Here is a 20,810-nt window from a genome sequence, read left to right as displayed (position 1 = left end):
GGGGAAAGGTTAGGGGAAGAGATGGGAAGGTCAGGCTAGGGGGGAGGGAACGGGGGAAGGCAGTGCGGCTCTGCACGCGCATGGTGCACAATTGTGCACCCCCTTGTACGCGCTGACCCCCGATTTTATAACATGCACACGCCAGCGCGCTCATGTTATAAAATCGCGTGTCCATGTGCGCGCATGTCTTAAAATCTACCCCTATATTTTTAAAAGTACGCACACTATCTTACTCTTCTCAGCCTCGACAAATAGCAGGTACAAACTATGCAGATACTTTTAAGGGGTAATTTTCAAAGTGAGGGTTGTGAGTATAAAATTGGCATCTATGGGGGAACTTTTTACATGTGTAAAATTAGGATATATGTGCATAAGTAACTTGCACTTGTGTACATGCTGTTTTATAAATATCACATGTATGTGCGTATTTTCAGATTCAAGCATACGTTGCCACACGCAAATAAGGGGCAGTCTAGGAGCATTCTGGGACAGGACTAAGAGCTACGCACAGAAGTTGCTAGTTTATAAGAGACTTGCATGAGTACATTTAGCAACTTACTTGCATAGTTTTACACCAGCTAATTATCTCTCGCAATTGATATCAGACTCGTCTGTTGTCTGCTATCGGTTGGGTGGGAGGTCTGGGTGAACTGGGGTGAGTGCAGGATGAAGAGCTCGGAGGGTCTCAATGACCTGAAGAAGGACCGGGTGAGCTAGTGGAGGTTTCGTCAAACTGGTGATTTCAGTTACGCATGCGTGCATGTTTATAAGATAGTTAGGGAAAGTACGCCCTTTCAATCCTTTGCAGATATTCACACATAAGCAAACATACACATATTTTATATTACGCCCATACCTGATAGGCACAGGTTATACAATATTGTAGTAGTTCTCCATGTGGCCATATATGCGCATGTATGGGGCCGTGCGGAGTTCTTTGAAAATTATCCTCAAAGTATTTTAAATACTTGCGCAATCGCGTATTTTTGTTCACGCACCAGGCGCGAACAAAAGTACGCTGGATTTTATAAGATATGCGCGTATCTTATAAAATCCGGGGTCGGCGCACGCAAGGGGGTGCACATTTGTGCAACCTGCGTGCGCCGAGCCCAGCGCGCGCTGCCTGTTCCCTCAGAGGCCGCTCCGATTTCGGAGCGGCCTCGGAGGGAACTTTCCTTCGCCCTCCCCCCACCTTCCCCTCCCTTCCCCTACCTAACCCACCCTCCCGGCCCTATCTAACCCCCCCTACCTTTGTTGGCAAAGTTACGCCTGCTGAAAGCAGGCGTAACTTTGCGCGTGTCGGCCGGCAGCCCCGCTCCGTCCTCCGGTCCTGGGAGCTGGTCCGGAGGCCTCAACCACGCCCCTGGGCCGGCGCCACGCTCCCGGGCCTGCCCCCGAAATGCCGCAGCACACCCCTGAAACGCCGCGTCGTTTCGGGACCGCCCCCAGACACGCCCCCTCCTGCCCCTTTTCGAAAGCCCCGGGACTTATGCGCGTCCCGGGGCTTTACGCGCGCCGGCAGCCTATGCAAAATAGGCACGCGTAAGTCCAGAAGGATTTACGCGCGCAGGGCTTTTAAAATCCGCCCCAAAGTGTGTAAATAGACTCTGTGATAAGGAACCAAATATTGAAAAGGGTGAGAGAACATGGGTACTATTGCTGCCATACATATACAAAAGAGGTGTCTTGAAGGTGTTCCAGGGTGTGGTTTGGAAGTACGAGCACATTTACCAATTTTAGAAGCAGAGTATGCACATACATCAAACACATGCACATGTTTTCGTACCTGTTAATCAAGTCACGGAAAATAAATCTGACTTCTCTATTGCCTGTAGTTTTTGGGTGGGTGGTCTAGAGCAAGTGGAGGAGTATGTGGGTGAACTGGTGAAAGTCTGGATCAGCTGGCATAGGTCTCAGTGCACTGGGGTTTGGAAATACTCATGCAGATGAGTATTTTTGTGAGTGAGATATGCACATACATCTGCTAAGTTTTTTGTTTTTTTGTTTTTTTTTATAAAATAGCTGCCTTTGCATATAAACTGAGGGTTGTTATGTGCACATTTTACAATTATTTAATGTGTAAAATATATGAATGTACTTTTATAAGTGACAGATGATATTTTTTAAACTGTGAGCCTTCCACTGCTCCATTTATAAAATACAGGCATAACTTTAGGCACCCCTACTTACGCGTGAACTCGCTGAGCTATACAAACTATTGAACGTTACCCTCTTAATGTACAGAGTGTGCATTAATTTTCAAAGTGAAATACTTTCTTTTTGAAAATGTGCATAAAAGCAAACTAGTTGCTAGTTATAAACTATTTGAAAATTGTCTCCTTTAATAGCAGATAGTTTTGCATTTCCTTTAGAAGCAGAATTGTTTATGTGTGTCCCTTCCTATATTATTAAGATGAATTATTTAAAACTTTTGGTATCTCAATAATCTTCTACCAGTCTCAAATATGAGAATGCAAGAGAAAGAACTCATTTATTTCTAACAGTCAGAATGTATTAATCTGTAAGTGCAAGCATGAGGGCATATATAACACATTAGCATATAACTAATCTTACAATGTGCATACATTATCCAGATTTAATATCTCCCTGGAATGATTTTTAGTACAGGCAAAACTTAAGTTTTAGAATTATATACAAGTTAATTAGTCCACAGCATAAAATACAGATTACAATAGAAGCGGAGGCCCTGTGGTTATTATTATTATGGCTAGCCCTGAGATGCACTGATTCTAAAGATATGAATTATTTTGAATTTTGCCTACAGAACTATCACCCTCAATACAGAAGATGGCAATTTCTCAGTCTCTCTGATGCTGTACAAGGACACAAATTTTGAGGACATGTGGACTACGGTTCCTTTTCTGACTCTAGAGGACAACATCTTTGTCAGAGTGAATATGGTATAAATCATGCTTTTAGTCTCTTATCAAGTTCAGTCTGCAGGGATCATTGGTTAGAAACCAAAATGGCTGTTCAGAAACTCACGCATTGTTGCTACTGACACAATCTACCTGCAGAGCCTCCAGCTATATAAACAGGGTCATGACCTGCCTGTCTGGGTTCTAAAAGGACAGTCCTTCTTCCCCGCAACGGCCCTTATGTCAGAGGGAATTTCCACTGTTGCACACTATGCAACTGTTAGTGCACAGATTTGCACTTCTCAGTAATTATATCTTTCTATTTATTTATTTATTTAGAATTTTTTTTTTTATTCCACTTTTTGGCGCTTGAAAAGCGATTACATTCAGGTACTGCAGGTATTTCCCTATCCCCAGAGGGTTTACAATCTTGTTTTGTATCTGAGGCAATGGGAGGGTAAAGTGACAATAAAATAATTATATAATCCCAACTCAAGCATAGGAAAGAGGTGGGTAAATCCAGCCCATGAGAGGCAGAAATAGATCTGGCTTTTGTGATATTCACAATGAATATTCAGCAGTTATATCCACACGCACTTGATCAGCAAAGCCAGTAAATTGACTTATTTTGGTTTGAGTCTTTCTAGGATGTTGCCTGCTACTGACCTTGGATTCTAAACTTTTAACATTAACTAACATGACAGAATGGTTTACAGTGGAGGGAAGTATTTTTAAAGCAGCAGTAGTAACTAAAGTCCTCAAAATTTTGTTTCCTGTTTCAGTCTGATTTTTAAATCTCCTTTCTTCTTATTTGTCTCTCTATATATACAGCAGGTCCTGATTTTCAAAAGCATTTACCTGCTTAAAATGGGTTTTATACATATAAATGTACTTTACCCCATGTAAGGGGCCGATGCAATACAGTGCGCTCAGCCGAGCGCACTGAATAACCCGGACGCGGGTTAAATCCACTCCCTAATGCAATAGGGGGATTAGCACCTATTTAACGCATGTCCAACATGGAGTGAATGTAATAGCGCTCATCACATGCAAATGCATGTGAATGAGGCTATTACTCATTCACGCCGCATTAAAAAAGAAAAAAAGTGTGCGTCTCAGATGCACATTTAGCTCTCAGATGTTAATGCCTGCCTGAGCACATGTTAAAGAAGTACAGAAAACTGCATTTCTGTACTTCTTTTTTTTTTTTTTTACTTAAAAAAAATACCTCTGCAGACCGCCGAGTTATGAAGACTGACACCAGTAAACTCTGCATCGGTTTTCATAACCGACCATTTGCCAGTAATGAAAATGGACGCAGTCGGCGTCCGTTTTCATTACTGGCAAATGGCCGGTTATGAAAACCGATGCCGAGTTTACCGGCGTCGGTTTTTGTAACCAGCAGACGTGGCGGGGTCGCATTAGCAAGGAGGCGCTAAGGTCGCACAAGCTAGCGTGACCCCCTAATTTGCTTTTTATTGCATCGGCCCCTAAGTGAGATATATGTCGCCAAATTGTCCATAGGATTTACCCACATAAGTGCACTTTATGCAGGTAAATAACATTTGAAAATTGCTACAATAGTAGTTACATTTACACATGTAAATCTTTTTGAAAATTACCCCATATGAATCTATATAATATATTTATAATTACCTATACATAATACATATATATACTGTATATAGATATCTAACTAGATAAATGAGCCCTGACTAACGTGCCGCAAATTTTATTTTATTTATTTATTTATTTATTTATTTATTTAAAAGTGTTTGTATACCATCTTTACAAACAGTGTTTAACCAAAACGGTTTACATAACTAAATAAAAAACAATTGATAATTGAATTGATTAAAATATTGGGCACACTGGTATTTTTTGCTATAGTGAGTCAGTATTTACCAACGGTCCATCTCAAAGTATAGTTAATACAAGGTTTGTGGTTCCATTCATGATTAGTCAGACTTTTTCAAATTACATTTGATCATTTCTTTTGAGTAACACAGTGCTTTTAGTTATTGTATGAGTTCAGTATTCCACAATGTTCAGAATCAACACTGCTCTTCTGATTTAAGTTCAAAAACATTTCCATTCCAAAAATGACTGGAGTCAAGTGGTGCCATATAGACTAACCAATTTATGTTAATTCTTTTTCTATTAGTAGTTGCAATGAGCAATCAAAAGGATGGCATATGATACATAATGGGGTAGATTTTCAAAGGGTTACGCACGTAATATACACGCGTAACCCCTGAAAACCTACCCCGTGCGCGCCGAGCCTATTTTGCATAGGCTTGGCGCGCACGCATGCCCCAGGGCTTGAAAAAGGGGGCAGGGCATGGGTGGGGCGAGGCGGGGGTGGGACCGGAGCCTCCAGGCACAGCGGCCATTTGCCACTGTGCCCAGGATTGCGGGCTGGCCGTCGCGCGCAACCTAAACCTGCCCGGAGACAGGCACAACTTAAAAGTTAACGGTAAGAGGGGGGTTTAGGTAGGGCTGGGGGCAGGTTAGGTAGGGGAAGGGAAGCAAAGGTGGGGGAGGGAATGGAGGAAGGCTGTGCGGTTCGGCTCACTTAAGTTGCACAATTGTGCACCCCCTTGCGCGCGCTGACCCTGGATTTTATAACATGCGCGCTGCTTACAGCCATTATAAAATTGAAAAAATGAGAAAAATTCAGAAAGACTATGGACTGTTGGACCCTGAAGTGGTAAAAATATTGAGTAATAGTGCTCTCTATCTGTGGGGTGTTATGAAAGTCCAAGAAGTGAAAATAAAAACAAAAATATACATATGGTAACTGGGATTTGAAAAATTGAATGAAAACGGATTATTGAATTTATTAGATTTTGAAATCAACGTCTTTTAGTAATAACGTTTTGATTCATTGATCAAGGGAGGATTATTTTTTATATTTATATCATATAATACCATGCATATGTTTTGTATACACACTGTAGTCAATGATTCTCAATCCCTTCTAATATCGTATCTTTCACTTCCTCAAATACCAGCATTAGGACCTACATTCAGCAACATCCAGTGACTGATTGCATTTCCCTGCTGTATTCCCAACACTGTCAGATGGGCCACACTCCCACAAACACACTGCTGCTGCCTCCCAGGCCCGAGATGCCATCCCAAAGGCCAGAATACACCCAATGCTGAGTCCTGATGAGTCTCCAGCACTGTCATTTGGGCCACACATATCCGGCTTCTGTCTGCCATGTCTCCAAAAAACCAATGTGGCCAACATGCACTGTCACCATCTGACTGCCTTGCCCTTTTTACCATTACTGGGGCCAACATGCACTGACACCTGTTACAATGGGTGGCTCATGGGACAGTCCTGTGAGCCGCTGCACTCATTCCAGATCAAACTGAGCTACTCTGATGCCAGGACCTCATCTTCATGGCAGGAATGCTGTCATCATAGCTCCTCATGGTCGCACCCTAGTCATGTGCACAAGCTCCCAGATCTCATGGACCTCACAGCGGGAAAAATTGCAGCGGCCATCAATGCCATAGCAAGGGTTTTTTTGGCTTGCAGTGCATGTTGTCAGTGCTCCTGATTCCTGTGTTCCTGTGCCATACCTTCCATCCTTGCCTAGTCCAGCCTTGCCTTCTTCTATTTGTCTTTTCCAGTGTTTCCACGTGTCTTTGTCCACCATTGGCCCTACTCTCCGGATCTTGACTTCTTGCTTGGACCTGACCACTATTGCTTGGATTTGACCATGACTGCCTGCTGCCTGGATCTGACCTCTTGACTGGACCTGACTATTCCTGCTAGCTGCCTGCCTTGATCTCGGCCTATGACTGACTGCACTGCATGTGCTGACCCTGATGTGCTTCTGAACTTTAGTTCTTCACCACCCTAGGGACTTGCCTAAGATCTCCTGGCCACCAGAACTCAAGGGATCAACCTGTGGGGGAGGCAGCTGGTAAAGCTAAAGCTCCAAACTGTTGCATTACAGGGTGCTTTCGCCAGCTGCTGCAATAGGTCTCTTGAGGCTGCACCAACTATACTGCAGCACAAAGGGCTTAAATACCTGCTAACCTTCACCACACCATCTGCCTGCCTTTTTTTACCATCACTGAGGCTTCACTCTTCCTGCTTCATCCGGTCATGCTCCAATAACATTGGAGTCTATCATATCCTGCTGCCTCCTGACATGTCCCCAACAATAACAATGGGCCCTGAATCAGCCTGTTTCCTCATGACATGTCCCAACAATACTAAGGCCTGATAAATCCTGCTGCCTCCTGCTATACATCCAACAACAACACTGGGGCCTGACTCAGACTACTTCTGTCATGTCCCCAACAACAACACTGGGGCATGAAAAATCCTATAGCCTTCTGCCATGTCCCCAACAATAACTTGGGGCATGACTCAGCCTACTTCATCTTGTCAAGCCCCTAACAATAATAATGGAGCCTGATAAATCCTGAACATAAGAACATGAGAAATGCCATACTGGATCAGACCAAGAGTCCATCAAGCCCAATATCCTGTTTCCAACAGTAGCCAATCCAAGTCTCAAATACCTGGCAAGTCCCCAAACAATAGTTAAATCATAGGCTACTATTGCTTATTAGTTAGTTACTATCATTTATCCTCTAGGAACTTATCCAAACCTTTTTTAAACCCAGTTGCACTAACTGCTGTAACCACATCCTTTGGCAATGAATTCCAGAGCTTAACTATGTGCTGAGTGAAAAATAATTTTATTTGATTTGTTTTAAATGAGCTACTTGCTATCTTCATGGAATGCCCCCTGGTCCTTCTGTTATCTGAGAGAGTAAATAACCGATTTACATTAACTTGTTCAAGTCCTTTTATGATTTTGTAGACTTCTATCATATCCATCCTCCATTGTTTCATCTCCAAACTGAACAGGCCTAACTTCTTTAGCCTTTCCTCTAGGGCAGCTGTTCCATACCCCTTATCATTTTGGTTGCCTTTCTCTGCATTTGCTCCAGTGCAGCTATATCTTTTTGAGATGTGGTGACCAGAATTGCACATAGTATTCAAAGTGCGGTCTCACCATGGAGCAATACAGAGGAATTATGACATCCTCTGTTTTATTTTCCATTCCCTTCCTAATAATTCCTAACATTGTTTGCTTTTTTGATTGCCACAGCACACTGAGGCTGACAATTGTAATATATTATCCACTATGACACCTAGATCTATTTCCTGGGTGGTAACTCCTATGATAGAACCTAACATTATGTAACTACAACAAGGGTTATTTTTATCTATATGCATCACTTTGCACTTGTCCATGTTAAATTTCATCTGCATTTAAAATCCCTGCAATTCATCACAATCCACTTGTGATACTCTGCCTAATTTTGTGTCATCTGCAAATTTGATCACCTCACTCATCGTACCACTTTCCAGATCATTTATAAATATATTAAAAAACACCAGTCCAAGTACAGATCCCTGAGGCATGCCATTGTTTTACCTTTTTCTACTGTGAAAACTGACCATTTAATCCTAATCTCTGTTTCCTGTCTTTTAACCAATTTGCAATCCACAAAAGGACATCACCTCCTATCCCATGTCTTTTTAGTTTTGAATACTGTGTGCAATTGTAGTCACCACATCTCAAAAATGATATTGCTGCACTGGAGAAAATGCAGAGAAAGGCGAACAAAATGATAAGGGGCATGGAATGGCTGCTCTAGGAGGAAATGCTAAAGATGTTAGACCTGTTCAGTTTGAAGAAGAAACAGTGGAGGGGGAATATGATAGAAGCCTACAAAATCATGAAAGGACTTGAACAAGTTAATATAAATTGGTTATTTACTCTCTCAGTGGGAGAGAGGTTCTAGAAGCCAAATTTAGGATTTTGGGTAGAAAGATGAAATCCAGAACCTCCAGGGTGGCATTCTCTGTAATGCTTCCTGTTCCACGTGCAGGTCCCCAGAGGCAGGCAGAGCTCCGGAGTTTCATTGTGTGGATGACACAATGGTGCAAGGAAGAGGGATTCAGTTTTGTAAAGAACTGGGGAAACTTTTGGGGAAGGGAGAGACTTTTCCAAAAGGATGGGCTCTACCTTAACCAGAGTGAAACCAAGCTGCTGGCAGTAACTTTTAAAAAGGAGATAGAACAGCTTTTAAACTAGAACAAGGGGGGAAACCAACAGTCATTCAGCAGTGCACAATAAAAGCAAATGTAGTCCATGTGCCTATATGTAAAAAATCACCTGTGCTAAAGATTTCCAAATTATCCCTATCAACTGAAAAGCAGGTTGTTAATACAAACAAAAAACACACTTTGAAATGTCTGTATGCCAATGCCAGATGTCTAAGAAGTAAGATGGGAGAGTTAGAGTGTATAGCAGCAAATGATGAGATTGACATAATTGGCATCCAGAGACCTGGTGAATGGAGGATAACCGATGGGACAGCACTACCGTATATCAGGGTACAAATTATATCGCAATGATAGGGAGGATCAACTTGGTGGGGGTGTGGCACTTTATGTCCGGGAGAGTATAGAGTCCAACAAGATAAATATCATACAAGAGACTAAATGCTCAGTAGAATCTATAAGGGTAGAAATCCCATGTGTGTTGGGTAAGAGTATAGTGATAGGAGTATACTACCATCCACCTGGAGAAAATGGTCAAACAGATGATTAAATGCTAAGAGAAATTAGGGAAGTTAAGCAATGTGACAGTGCTTTATGCTACATACATAAAGTTCTTGGATGTAATAAATGACTGCTTTATGGAGCAATTGGTTCAGGAACCAACGAGAGAGGGAGCTATTTTAGATTTAATTCTTGGTGGAATGCAGAATTTGGTGAAAGAGGTAACGTTGGTGGGGCCACTTGGCAACAGTGATCATAATATGATCAAATTTAAACTAATAATTGGAAGGGGAATAATATGTAAATCTACAGCTCTAACACTAAATTTTCAATGGACGGCCCGGAGCGGGAGATCGCGGAGTACCTGTAAAAAGGTTTTGGGGGTGGGGGAAGCTAAGGGGTTACTTTTAAAGAGTCGGGGTGGGTTTTTTGTTTATCAGCTGGGCAGCCAATAAACAAAACGCGATTGGGCCCGATGGGAAAAAACCCATATGTGAATCTGAAATGGAATCAGAACTGATTCCGGTTCCGATTCACATCTCTATTACCAAACGATTAACAGTTCCAAACTCAAAGGTGTTTTATTTAACTTGGATATTGATGTATATAACTTGAAGAGTCTTCCATTAGTTTTGTACTTAGCTTGAAGAATATTCTATTTGGCTTGAAGAATCTCCCAACACAGCCATGTTTCGAAAACTCAGTTTGTCAGGGAAATGATGATTTTCGTCTTTAAAGACTCCAGTCAATATACCCAGTCATTTGGTGTGGATGTGAACTCCTGTCTCTATAGGGTCTTCATTTCCACCTTGTCCTGGAATGGGGAAATTCAAGTTCCATCTTGTCTTTCCTTCCAGACCCGATCCCTGTCCTGCTTTAGGCTCTAAAGCTCTAGCCTATGGGTGGGGTCCTCCTCATGATCTATTTAAGCCTCATCCTGAGGTGGCCGCGTCCTCCTGATTTTTAAAGGGGAAAGAGGAAGGTCCTCTTCTGACTGAGCATTTTCCCAATTCATGTCAGCTGGGTTGTCATGAGGATTGGTGCTCTTACCCTCCCCACACTCAGGGTTTTCTGATTCTGGATCCTATTGTCATAGGACTTCCTCAGAGATTTTGGGAAATTTAAATCTTCCATACACTCTCTTTGTTCTGGGACTCCATGGTATAGATCAATCTCTGCCCCTTGTGACACACTGTCTGGGCTAGTTCTGAGGTGAGAGAGTTATCTCATCACACAGAAGGCTGGATTTAAGCACAGGCAACATAGGCACATGCCTAGGGCACTCAGTTCTGAAGGTGCCTAAAATCTATGATTTCTCCTGCTGCTATCTCATTTGCAGGGCCAAAACCTCCTGCCCCCAACTCCTCTGCCTATAGACGCCATAAGCTTAAGTCCGGCCATGACCACACATTATATAAATAATTAAACTAATCATACTTTAAAAGTATCTTTTCTTTAAGCAAAGCACAAACTCTGATGTTTGATATCAGCTTATTCATATTTGCATTTAGAAATGGATTGCTAACAATGATAAAACTGGACATGTGATGTACGTAGGAGGATAAAGGATAAACTGCTGCCATCATCTCTTTCATTTGCTTTTGCTCACAGGTTCCAGGCCATTTAATAATCCGACTAGAAAAATGCTGGGCCACACCCACAAATGACCCTTCTCATGCCATTCAGTATACTTTTATAGAAGACAGGTAAGTATACCAATTGTAATCCACAATGAACATATCAAATGGAATTACAAAATGAAATAAATAAATAAATAAAACACTGTGTTACCACTTTCATTAAACTGGGTTCACAGTAGGGATGTGCTTTAGTAAGAAACGAAACATAAAACTTTAATGCAATTTCCTATTTCATTTCTTTTTGTTTTTAAAAGTAAAAGAAAAAAATAAAAGACAATTTAGTTTGTTTTGTTTTTAGAAAATTAGTCCTACCCATGCCACTAAAGAAAAACAAAAGACAAAAGCTTCCTGGGCCCTTTCCCTATTCTTGCTCCCCAGCATTTTACCGCATCTCAGGTCAGCCAGAGCCATTTTGAAATACAGAATCAACGGGGCTGAAAAAATGGGGTTGCTTCTGCCCCCTTTTAAAATTCACAGATGGGGTAAGAGGCTGGGGGAGTATGGGGCTAGATTGTGGAATGGGGAGAAGGCTCTGATTTTTCTTTTTTGTTTAAGGTTTCTCTGTTTTAGTACTTGCTGCCAATTTTTTATTTTATTGATGGGACATCTGATATTCCAAATTTTGCCCAAAGTTGGTCTCAAGGCAGATTACAACAAATGTAAATGAGGAGATGCAATTGAACAGCTTACGATCAACAGAATGTGCAATTAGAGTAGCACTAGGATCCAGCATAAGAAACTCATTGGTGAATAGTTTCTAGTGTGTCCCTGTTGTGTATAACACAGTCTCTCGACAGGAGTTTAAGTAATTGGGCTGGAAGTAGTGGGTCTCAGGGGAAGGCCTAGTTGAAATTAAGGTGCACTAGAATGTATTGGAGGGCAGTTTTCAAACTGCCTGCAGAAGTATGCACACAAATTTGCATGTCCTTTTTTGTGGGTACTTTTTCGGGTAAATTTCTACATGTATGTTTGAAAATGCAGACATACGTGCATAAGTGCAAACTCTTTCCCAACCCGACCCCTGGGAATGCCTGCCCTTACTGAAGTAAAGTTCTGTACATTGTAGCTCTAAACTCTTGACTTTATCAGTAGATAAGATGGATAATTTTTACTTTCTGCACAGACATGGCTTTTGAAAATTTCCCTCTTACAGGATCATTCATCAAATCACGTTAGGGCCCTAACACAAATTAAACAGGGTTTAAGGCGCAATAAATGTGCGATATTTATTACGTCACGTGTTAGTATGCAATATAATGAATATGTAAAAGCTAGAAAATTATGCAAATTAGGGACTCCCACCATATTTTCTGGTGAAATAACATATAATAATGTGGGATTTAACATGGGAAATAACACCTTTTTTGGAGGTAGAGGGGGAAAAAAAGTTTTTATCATATGACAGCAGTTGTTATTGTGTATCGTGGCAATTATTGCACGCGATAAAATGAGGCCTTCTCTCAGACACACATACAAAACCCTCCTGGGCCAATAAAAAGACCTTTTCTTATACAGAGATCATCCTTAACTAAGAGGTATATACTGATCCACAACCCAGGCCAGTTCAGGGGTAGGAACCAATCTGTTGAAGTCTGCCTGGTCCTAGGCAACAGCAGGCCACATTGTTGTCTGCTCTTGGCCAGTGGGGAATCTCTATCCTATACAACTCTATGACTCTTCCTCAGTTGTCACACAGCAGCTGACATGGTGTTAGAGAAGGCTGCAAATAGATGACATATTTTTTGATGTGTCTAACCTAAAAAGGCTTAGGTTTTTTAGTGCCTTTTAAGAGGAGTGTGGATACAAGGTAGGGGGCCAAAATAAATTCTTGTGGGGTGATTAATGTCACTTCACCTAATACCACACAAGTTTTAAATGTAGACTAAGTACTCTCTGTGCCTGACTCCTGAAGCTGCACATTTTGATACTGTAGATAAACAAGAACTAGGGTTCTATGTACTTTTCAAGTAGAACTCTGTCTAAAGACTTATGTAATGCCAGCATTCAGTGCTAGATCCAGAGAGAAGGCCCATTGATTCATGAGAGGTGATATATTTTCACCAAGGAAAAGGCCAATTGTTTGTTATAGCTGCACTATGATATTCACATAGCTGTACAACCTATTGATCACCAACAGAGTGAAAACATAGCAACAGCACCTCTAGCCAAGCATTTCTACATCCATTCCACTGGACAGCATATGGAGGTGAACACTAGTTAGATAGTGGCCATCTCACATACATGCCCATGTACCCAAGCTTTAGCTAAAGTTATGCTGTCTGGAAAAGGCTACAGGAGCCACTTGGGTAGCTCCACAGTAAGGAGTTTCCTGTTTAGCTCTTACTGTCTTCCTTGAGAGTATCACTGAGCTTTCAGTTTTCATGACCTAGGCCATATGGTCTTGCATGTGAGAAATGTGCCTAGTTGGCATGGCCAATGGTACTCTAGCATGCAAGTTTATGTGGGACCCAAACCTTTTACCTAGTGAACTCTTAAGACAAAAACCACATAATGAAAAGATACAACCAGAAAGTGAAGTTTCAAAAAAAATGTGACCACTTTATTAAACAACTGAAATGACCTGCACATTTAATGTAGATCTGTACATAACATAGCTACAAGTGGCAACATGACATATACAGTATTAGGATCTTATCCTTTAGAAAAATCATGATTACAGCAAAGAACATAGAAAATGGAAGTGGCTATCCGATAGTTTCAGTACAGCTATAATGTTAGAGCTGATACCAGCACATCTATATGATGGCAAGAGAAGGCCCAGACTGTCCATGGAGATGAGACAGCAGCATGGAGGCAGCAGCAGGATGAGATAGGATGAGACACCAGCACAGGACCAGGAGATGAGACATGATAAAAAGAGACAGCAGCAGGACCATGACTGGAAACTGCTTCAAGGAGGCAGGACTACTGGCAGAGCATAGTCAAGGGCATACCAAGAAAGAAGTAGGACAAGACCATCCCCATCAGCAAGCTGGCAAAAAAATTCTGAAGTCAGGACCAGCCCAGCAGTCTTCTTCCATCTAGACAGAAGTCAAGTCCAGCCCAGCAGTTTTCTTCTATCTAGACAGCACAGGAACTCTGTAGTGAGGATAGGGCAAGCAGTCTTCTTCCATCTAGACAGCACAGGAACTCTGAAGTCAGGACAGGCTCAGAAGTCTTCTTCCATCTAGCTAGCATAGGAACTCTGTAGTGAGGACCGGCCTGACTTGTTTGGACAAGTCATATTTGAGTGAACTTGTTAACCCTAGAAAACATTTAGTATTTGTGGGGGGCCTCATGGCCCTTTTCCTCACCTGGGCTTTTGACTGGTTGGAGGTGGCATCGTTTTGTGCTGTCCTGATAGCCAGGGAATTCTGCATGGACTAGACTTTTGAGAGGATGGAGATGGCACAGGTGGAGGCTCAGTCAATCTTTGAATGAGTTGGGTGACAGTAGATATTAGGTTGTTGATGGAGTTGCAATGGTGGTAAGACTCTGTGTAAGGGCAGCTGAGTGTGCCTGCATAGCATTGGTGGTCCTTATTTGAGCCCTCCTCAACTGCACCAGCTCTGACCATATATAGTGCAGTTGGAGGCCATGCCTCCTCTCAATACGGTTGATGGTTTTATGGATCTGCTGCTCCTCTGCTGCTGGTGGTGCAGGACCAAAACTGGCATGTTCGGCTGGTGGACTGATCAGACTGGTTGTCCGAGGTCTGCTGCTGGTAACGTGGTGTGCTGGAGGCAGGTGGGAATGGCTGAGCTTGCCTCCATGGCAGGAATGTCTCCTTCATGAAGCTGGAGATATTTAGGCTCATTTTGAGTGGAGAATCGAAGGAAGCCGGGATCTGGAGTTGTGGCTGCTGCTCTTGCTGCTGTGGGTCGTTGTCCTCTTCCTCACTCCACTGTGTTTGTCCATCCATTTGCAAACCTGGTAGCACTGGTGGTTCTGCACTGCTGGTTCCTGGGGCTTCATGGCTGGGACCAGTGATTTCCTGGGTGAGAGCTGTGGAAAAAAGAAGAAGACCTACGTATGAATGCTAAGAAGTATACATGTACTGTTTTGGCATTAGATGCACACTTTGCTGCAATCAATGTGAGCATCTTATACCAAAATCCATGGACATCTGTAGCACCCTTGACATTTACAAGTCAGGCAAACTTACCGGCCCCAGATCTGGTGGTGTCCAGGTCCTTGTCCATCCCCTTGAATACATCCAGTCTCAGTTGTTGAATGAGGCGATCCTCCATGGGGGTCATCACGATGGGGAAAGGGGCTCCTCCTCTGGTCTGGCTCAGATATTTATTCTGGCTCACCACCTTGTTCTTAAGTTGGGCCTTTATGTCCCAGTAGTGGTGGGCCACTTGTTCTGCAGTCCTTCATACTCTGCTGTGCTAGGATATAGCCTGGGCAATGGTGCACCAGATCTGACCCTTGGGTGACCTGTGTGTCTTGGCTGCATGGTTGCCGAACAGCAGGGCATAGTTTTCTAGCACCCTGGTGATGATTATGTCATTGTCCTCGATGCTGAACTTTAAGGCCCAGGGTGCTGCCGTGGTGACACTTCCACTTCCAGAGAAGTGTCACTATCCTTGCTCTCACTCTTGCTCCTACTTTCCACTCCCCTCCCTTCTCCCCTCCCTTCTCTCCCCCACACCTACCCTGACAACTCCCCCCAAGCTTGTTCTGTCTATCCCTACCCTACCGTCCTCCTCTCGCCACACTCCCTGTCTATACCCTTCCCTCTCCTGCCTCCTCCTATCCCTTCCCTCCTCCCTATCTCTACTCCTGTCTCTACCTCTACTTCTTCTCCTACTACTCCTGCCCTCCTCTTCCCCTCTTCCCCTCTCTTCCCACTCCTCTTTCACTCCATCCTCTCCAGTTCCTCCTCACCATCACCACCTCTACTCTTCACCATCACCCCACCACTCCTCACCACCACCACCACTCCTCCTCACCACACAAAGACAGACAGAATACTTGACAAATTTACAAAAACTTTCATACACAGATAAACACAAGAGATTAGGGTAAAGGGAAATAAATGACAAAAGAGGACAAAACACCATACTCAGAAATGTCTAAACAACTCCCTCTCAAACCACTAATCTCCAATAACTCACCTCTTCTCTTATCTTTTCCATGCCTGATACACCCTCAAAGAGGCAGCTGCAGGAAGCCAATATATATAAACAAAGAAAAAAATATGTGGTTCGTAAAATGACTTGCAACGCACTCACGTGTCACATATTGTGCAACTTATCTACACAATGCATTAAATCTGATATTTGCCTAACCACACCCCATTTTTATCATGACCGCTTATGCACCATATTCCTGTTGTAAATATAGCTATTTAATGAATCTAGGCCTTAGTGTGTACTATTGTAAAATAGCATGACTAAAAGACCCCAAACAAATGAAAAAACAAAACAAGCCTCCAGATAAAACAAAAACCTCCCACCAAAGAAACGAAACAAAAAAAAAAGCTTGGACATCTCTACAGGCACAGAGCTACTACTTCTGGTGACTGGCAAGAATGTGCAAATCAGATGTGAGGGGCAAATCTGTAAGCCTAGGGACAGCTTGCTTCAGTAGTACCACTATGTATAGAATCTAGTTAGTCTGTAAGAGGGCTGAAACTTTAGTTGTTTGTAATGCAATCAATGATTTGACTGGTCATAATTTCACATTCAATTGCAGCATTAAGGAACAGGAGTTGCAGATATGAAGCCTTAGAGGCATGGGTCATAGTAACATAATAAATTATGGTAGATAAAGACCAGTTGTCCACTGTGACTAGTTGTCTTTCTGGGTTTTTTTTTTGGTAATTCTTCTCTACTTACCTCCGCCTCTTGACTGCCCCAATCTCAGAAGTCCCGTGGTGCTCCGCCCCTTGCCCCTCACGGACGTCGATGTTGACATAGGAGCATCGATGGCATAGTGGGGGTAGAAAAAGCACCGCGGCAGACCGGAACCCAGCTCGCTAAAGAAACTCCCCAGCTCGTGGCCCCGATCCCGGAAGTCCCGCGGTGCTCCGCCCCCCCCCCCCCCCCCCCCACGGACGTCGAAGCTGATGTAGGAGCGTCGACGGCCTAGTGGGGGTAGAAAAAATACCACAGCAGACCGGAGGCGCCGTGTGTCTGCGTCATGCACCTAAGGAGCGCGACCAAGGGGCATGCCCCTTGGTTTTGCCTCTTAGTTTTTCCACTTAATTTTCTCCCAAAATTTAAACCCCCTGCAAAATGCCCCTTAGTTTTTTTTTCCCTTAAATAAAACCATTTACTATACAAAATGCTAGCATGGATTCTAAGCACATTCCTTCCATCATCTCCCTCAATAGACAAAAACAAATATTATTTAAGAAAAAACTTCCCAAGCAACAGAGACATATAATCTCTATCCCCTTAATTCCCAAAAATAAATTACTTAGTCTCTCACTTATTTCTCTACTCTTGGTATATGCACAATCCCTAGTCAAAAAAATTCCTATCCTTAACGACCTTCTCACAGATAGCAACCCTGATATATGTGCAATCACTGAAACCTGGTTTAAAAAACCTGACTATGTTCTTTTAAATCAATTACCTAAAAATAAATATGACATCACATCTATACCTAGGCCCAACAAAAGAGGGGGTGGTATAATGATACTTTCAAAAAAGGAACTCCACCTGAAAATACAGCAAATAATTTCACTACCCAAATTCAAAAAGCTCTCTTAAATTCCCAGGGTCTACAAATTTGTTTAATTTACGTTCTATGCACCCCCATGTTTATTAGAATTTATTACTAACCTAAAATCTGAAATTCCTACCATCATACTCGGTGAATTTAACTTACATGTCGATAAAGACCCTTTGCCTCACAACTGTGAGGCCTTCTTAAACTCAATGTCAGCATTAGGTTTTCAACAAATAGTGAATCAATGAACACACAAAGCAGGACACACACTAGACTTAATATTCATCAACTCTTATCTCAACACTACTCTCAGTCCTACTATCAACCCAATCCCGTGGTCTGATCATAAACTAATTACTAGTGATATTAATATCCAATACTCAACCGTAGCACCCCCAGCCACCAAGACCAGAATAGAATACAAGAAACCATGTCAACTAGATACCCTAACTGATCACCTCTCGAAAGCCCTGAACGACATAGATACATCAAACAGTGATAACCCAATCAATTCATGGTTCTCTTTAACAAAAAAAGTAGCTGATAATTGCTGCCCACTGATTTAAAAAGATATTTCTATTAACAAGAAACACCACACCCCATGGTACAAGAATATTTAAAACAACACTGAGAAAAGCTGAGATATATTGGAGAGCTTCTCCTTCCACTGAAACATTAACTAACTACAAATCTCTATTACATAAATACAACGAATCCACCAATAAAGCAAAAAAAGAATTTTATTCTAACAAAATAAATGAATTTCAATATAACCCTAGAGTTCTGTTTTCATGTGTAAAAGACCTGACCAATCCCATTGAAACTCCCACATCAAACAATTCTTTTAATTGCAATACAATTGCTCAATATTTTAAGGAAAAAACTTTAAACATAATAAAAAACATAGCTCCCCAGAATTCTAACCAAATTGTACTACCAAGTAACCCTAAAGATCATGTAACCTCCTTTGACACAGTTTAATCCCTTGAAATTGAAGGTATAATTAAAAAAAATGAACCCAGCTGTCCACCCAGTTGACCATATTTCAACAAAACTATTAAAAACAATCACCAATATAGTCTCCAAACCTATTGCCGATATAATTAACCTTTCCATAACTGAAGCTAATGTCCCACACGTTTTGAAATCCGCAAAAGTAAAACCAATCACAAAAAAACCACAAGCCAAATCATATAAGAACATAAGAACATGCCATACTGGGTCAGACCAAGGGTCCATCAAGCACAGCATCCTGTTTCCAACAGTGGCCAATCCAGGCCATAAGAACCTGGCAAGTACACAAAAACTAAGTCTATCCCATGTTACCATTGCTAATGGCAGTGGCTATTCTCTAAGTGAACTTAATAGCAGATAATGGACTTCTCCTCCAAGAACTTATCCAATCCTTTTTTAAACACAGCTATACTAACTGCACTAACCACATCCTCTGGCAACAAACTCCAGAGTTTAATTGTGCGTTGAGTAAAAAAGAACTTTCTCCGATTACTTTTAAATGTGCCACATGCTAACTTCATGGAGTGCCCCCTAGTCTTTCTACTATCCGAAAGAGTAAATAACCGATTCACATCTACCCGTTCTAGACCTCTCATGATTTTAAACATCTCTATCATATCCCCCCTCAGCCGTCTCTTCTCCAAGCTGAAAAGTCCTAACCTCTTTTGTCTTTCCTCATAGGGGAGCTGTTCCATTCCCCTTATCATTTTGGTAGCCCTTCTCTGTACCTTCTCCATCGCAATTATATCTTTTTTGAGATGCGGCGACCAGAATTGTACACAGTATTCAAGGTGCTGTCTCACCATGGAGCGATACAGAGGCATTATGACATTTTCTGTTTGATTCACCATTCTCTTTCTAATAATTCCCAACATTCTGTTTGCTTTTTTGACTGCCGCAGCACACTGAACCAACGATTTCAATGTGTTATCCACTATGATGCCTAGATCTCTTTCTTGGGTTGTAGCACCTAATATGGAACCCAACATTGTGTAATTATAGCATGGGTTATTTTTCCCTATATGCATCACCTTGCACTTATCCACATTAAATTTCATCTGCCATTTGGATGCCCAATTTTCCAGTCTCACAAGGTCTTCTTGCAATTTATCACAATCTGCTTGTGATTTAACTACTCTGAACAATTTTGTGTCTTCTGCAAATTTGATTATCTCACTCGTCGTATTTCTTTCCAGATCATTTATAAATATATTGAAAAGTAAGGGTCCCAATACAGATCCCTGAGGCACTCCACTGTCCACTCTCTTCCACTGAGAAAATTGTCCATTTAATCCTACTCTCTGTTTCCTTAGGTTTCAAACCTAAGACCCATTTCTAATTTACCTTGTATATAAAAAAATCTTGAGAAAGTAATTAACAATCAACTAACAGATTATCTTGAAAAACTTAGCACCCTATTAGGGATGTGCATTTGTTTTGAACGAATGCGCAATCTGCAACGTATAGGTCCCTATTCGTTGCATTCATGCAATTCTGAAACATATGGCGAACCCCCACAAATGCAACGTATCACTAATGAATAAAACCCCCACCCTCCTGACACCCCCAAGACTTGCCAAAGGTCCCTGGTGGTCCAACGAGGGTCCTGGAGCGATCTCCTGCACTCGGGCCATCGGCTGCCGGTATTCAAAATGGTGCCGATAGCCTTTGCCCTTACTATGTCACAGGAGCTACTGGTGCCATTGGTTGGCCCCTGTCACATGGTAGGAACACAAGATAGTGCCGGCTGTCCATTGCTCCTACCATGTGACAGGGGCCGACCAATGGCACCGGTAGCCCTTGTGACATAGTAAGGGAAAAGGCTATCGACGCCATTTTGAATACCAGCAGCCGACAGCCCGAGTGCAGGAGAATGCTCCAGGACCCCCGCCAAACCACCAGGGAGTTTTGGCAAGTCTTGGGGGGGGGGGGGGGGGGGAGGGGGGTCAGGAGGGTGGGGGGTTGTAGTTAATTAAATTTCAAGGG

The 20,810-nt window shown here is 42.3% G+C and overlaps 1 protein-coding gene across 1 annotated transcript in view; it reads left to right on the top strand.

Moving 5' to 3' along the window:
• The window catches only part of LOC115088718 (ZP domain-containing protein-like), a 74,044-nt gene that overhangs the window by 27,202 nt on the left and 26,032 nt on the right, over window positions 1-20,810 (top strand). The window contains exons 5-6 of the mRNA XM_029596960.1: window positions 2,786-2,921; window positions 11,098-11,192. Coding sequence (XP_029452820.1) covers window positions 2,786-2,921; window positions 11,098-11,192 — 231 coding nt within the window. The remainder of the gene's footprint in view (window positions 1-2,785; window positions 2,922-11,097; window positions 11,193-20,810) is intronic.

This window comes from Rhinatrema bivittatum, chromosome 3 (assembly GCF_901001135.1).
Source record: "Rhinatrema bivittatum chromosome 3, aRhiBiv1.1, whole genome shotgun sequence".
In the NCBI taxonomy this organism is placed as follows: Eukaryota; Metazoa; Chordata; class Amphibia; order Gymnophiona; family Rhinatrematidae; genus Rhinatrema; species Rhinatrema bivittatum.
The sequence above is the reverse complement of the archived record's forward strand: the minus strand, read 5'-3'. Positions and strand labels throughout refer to the sequence as shown.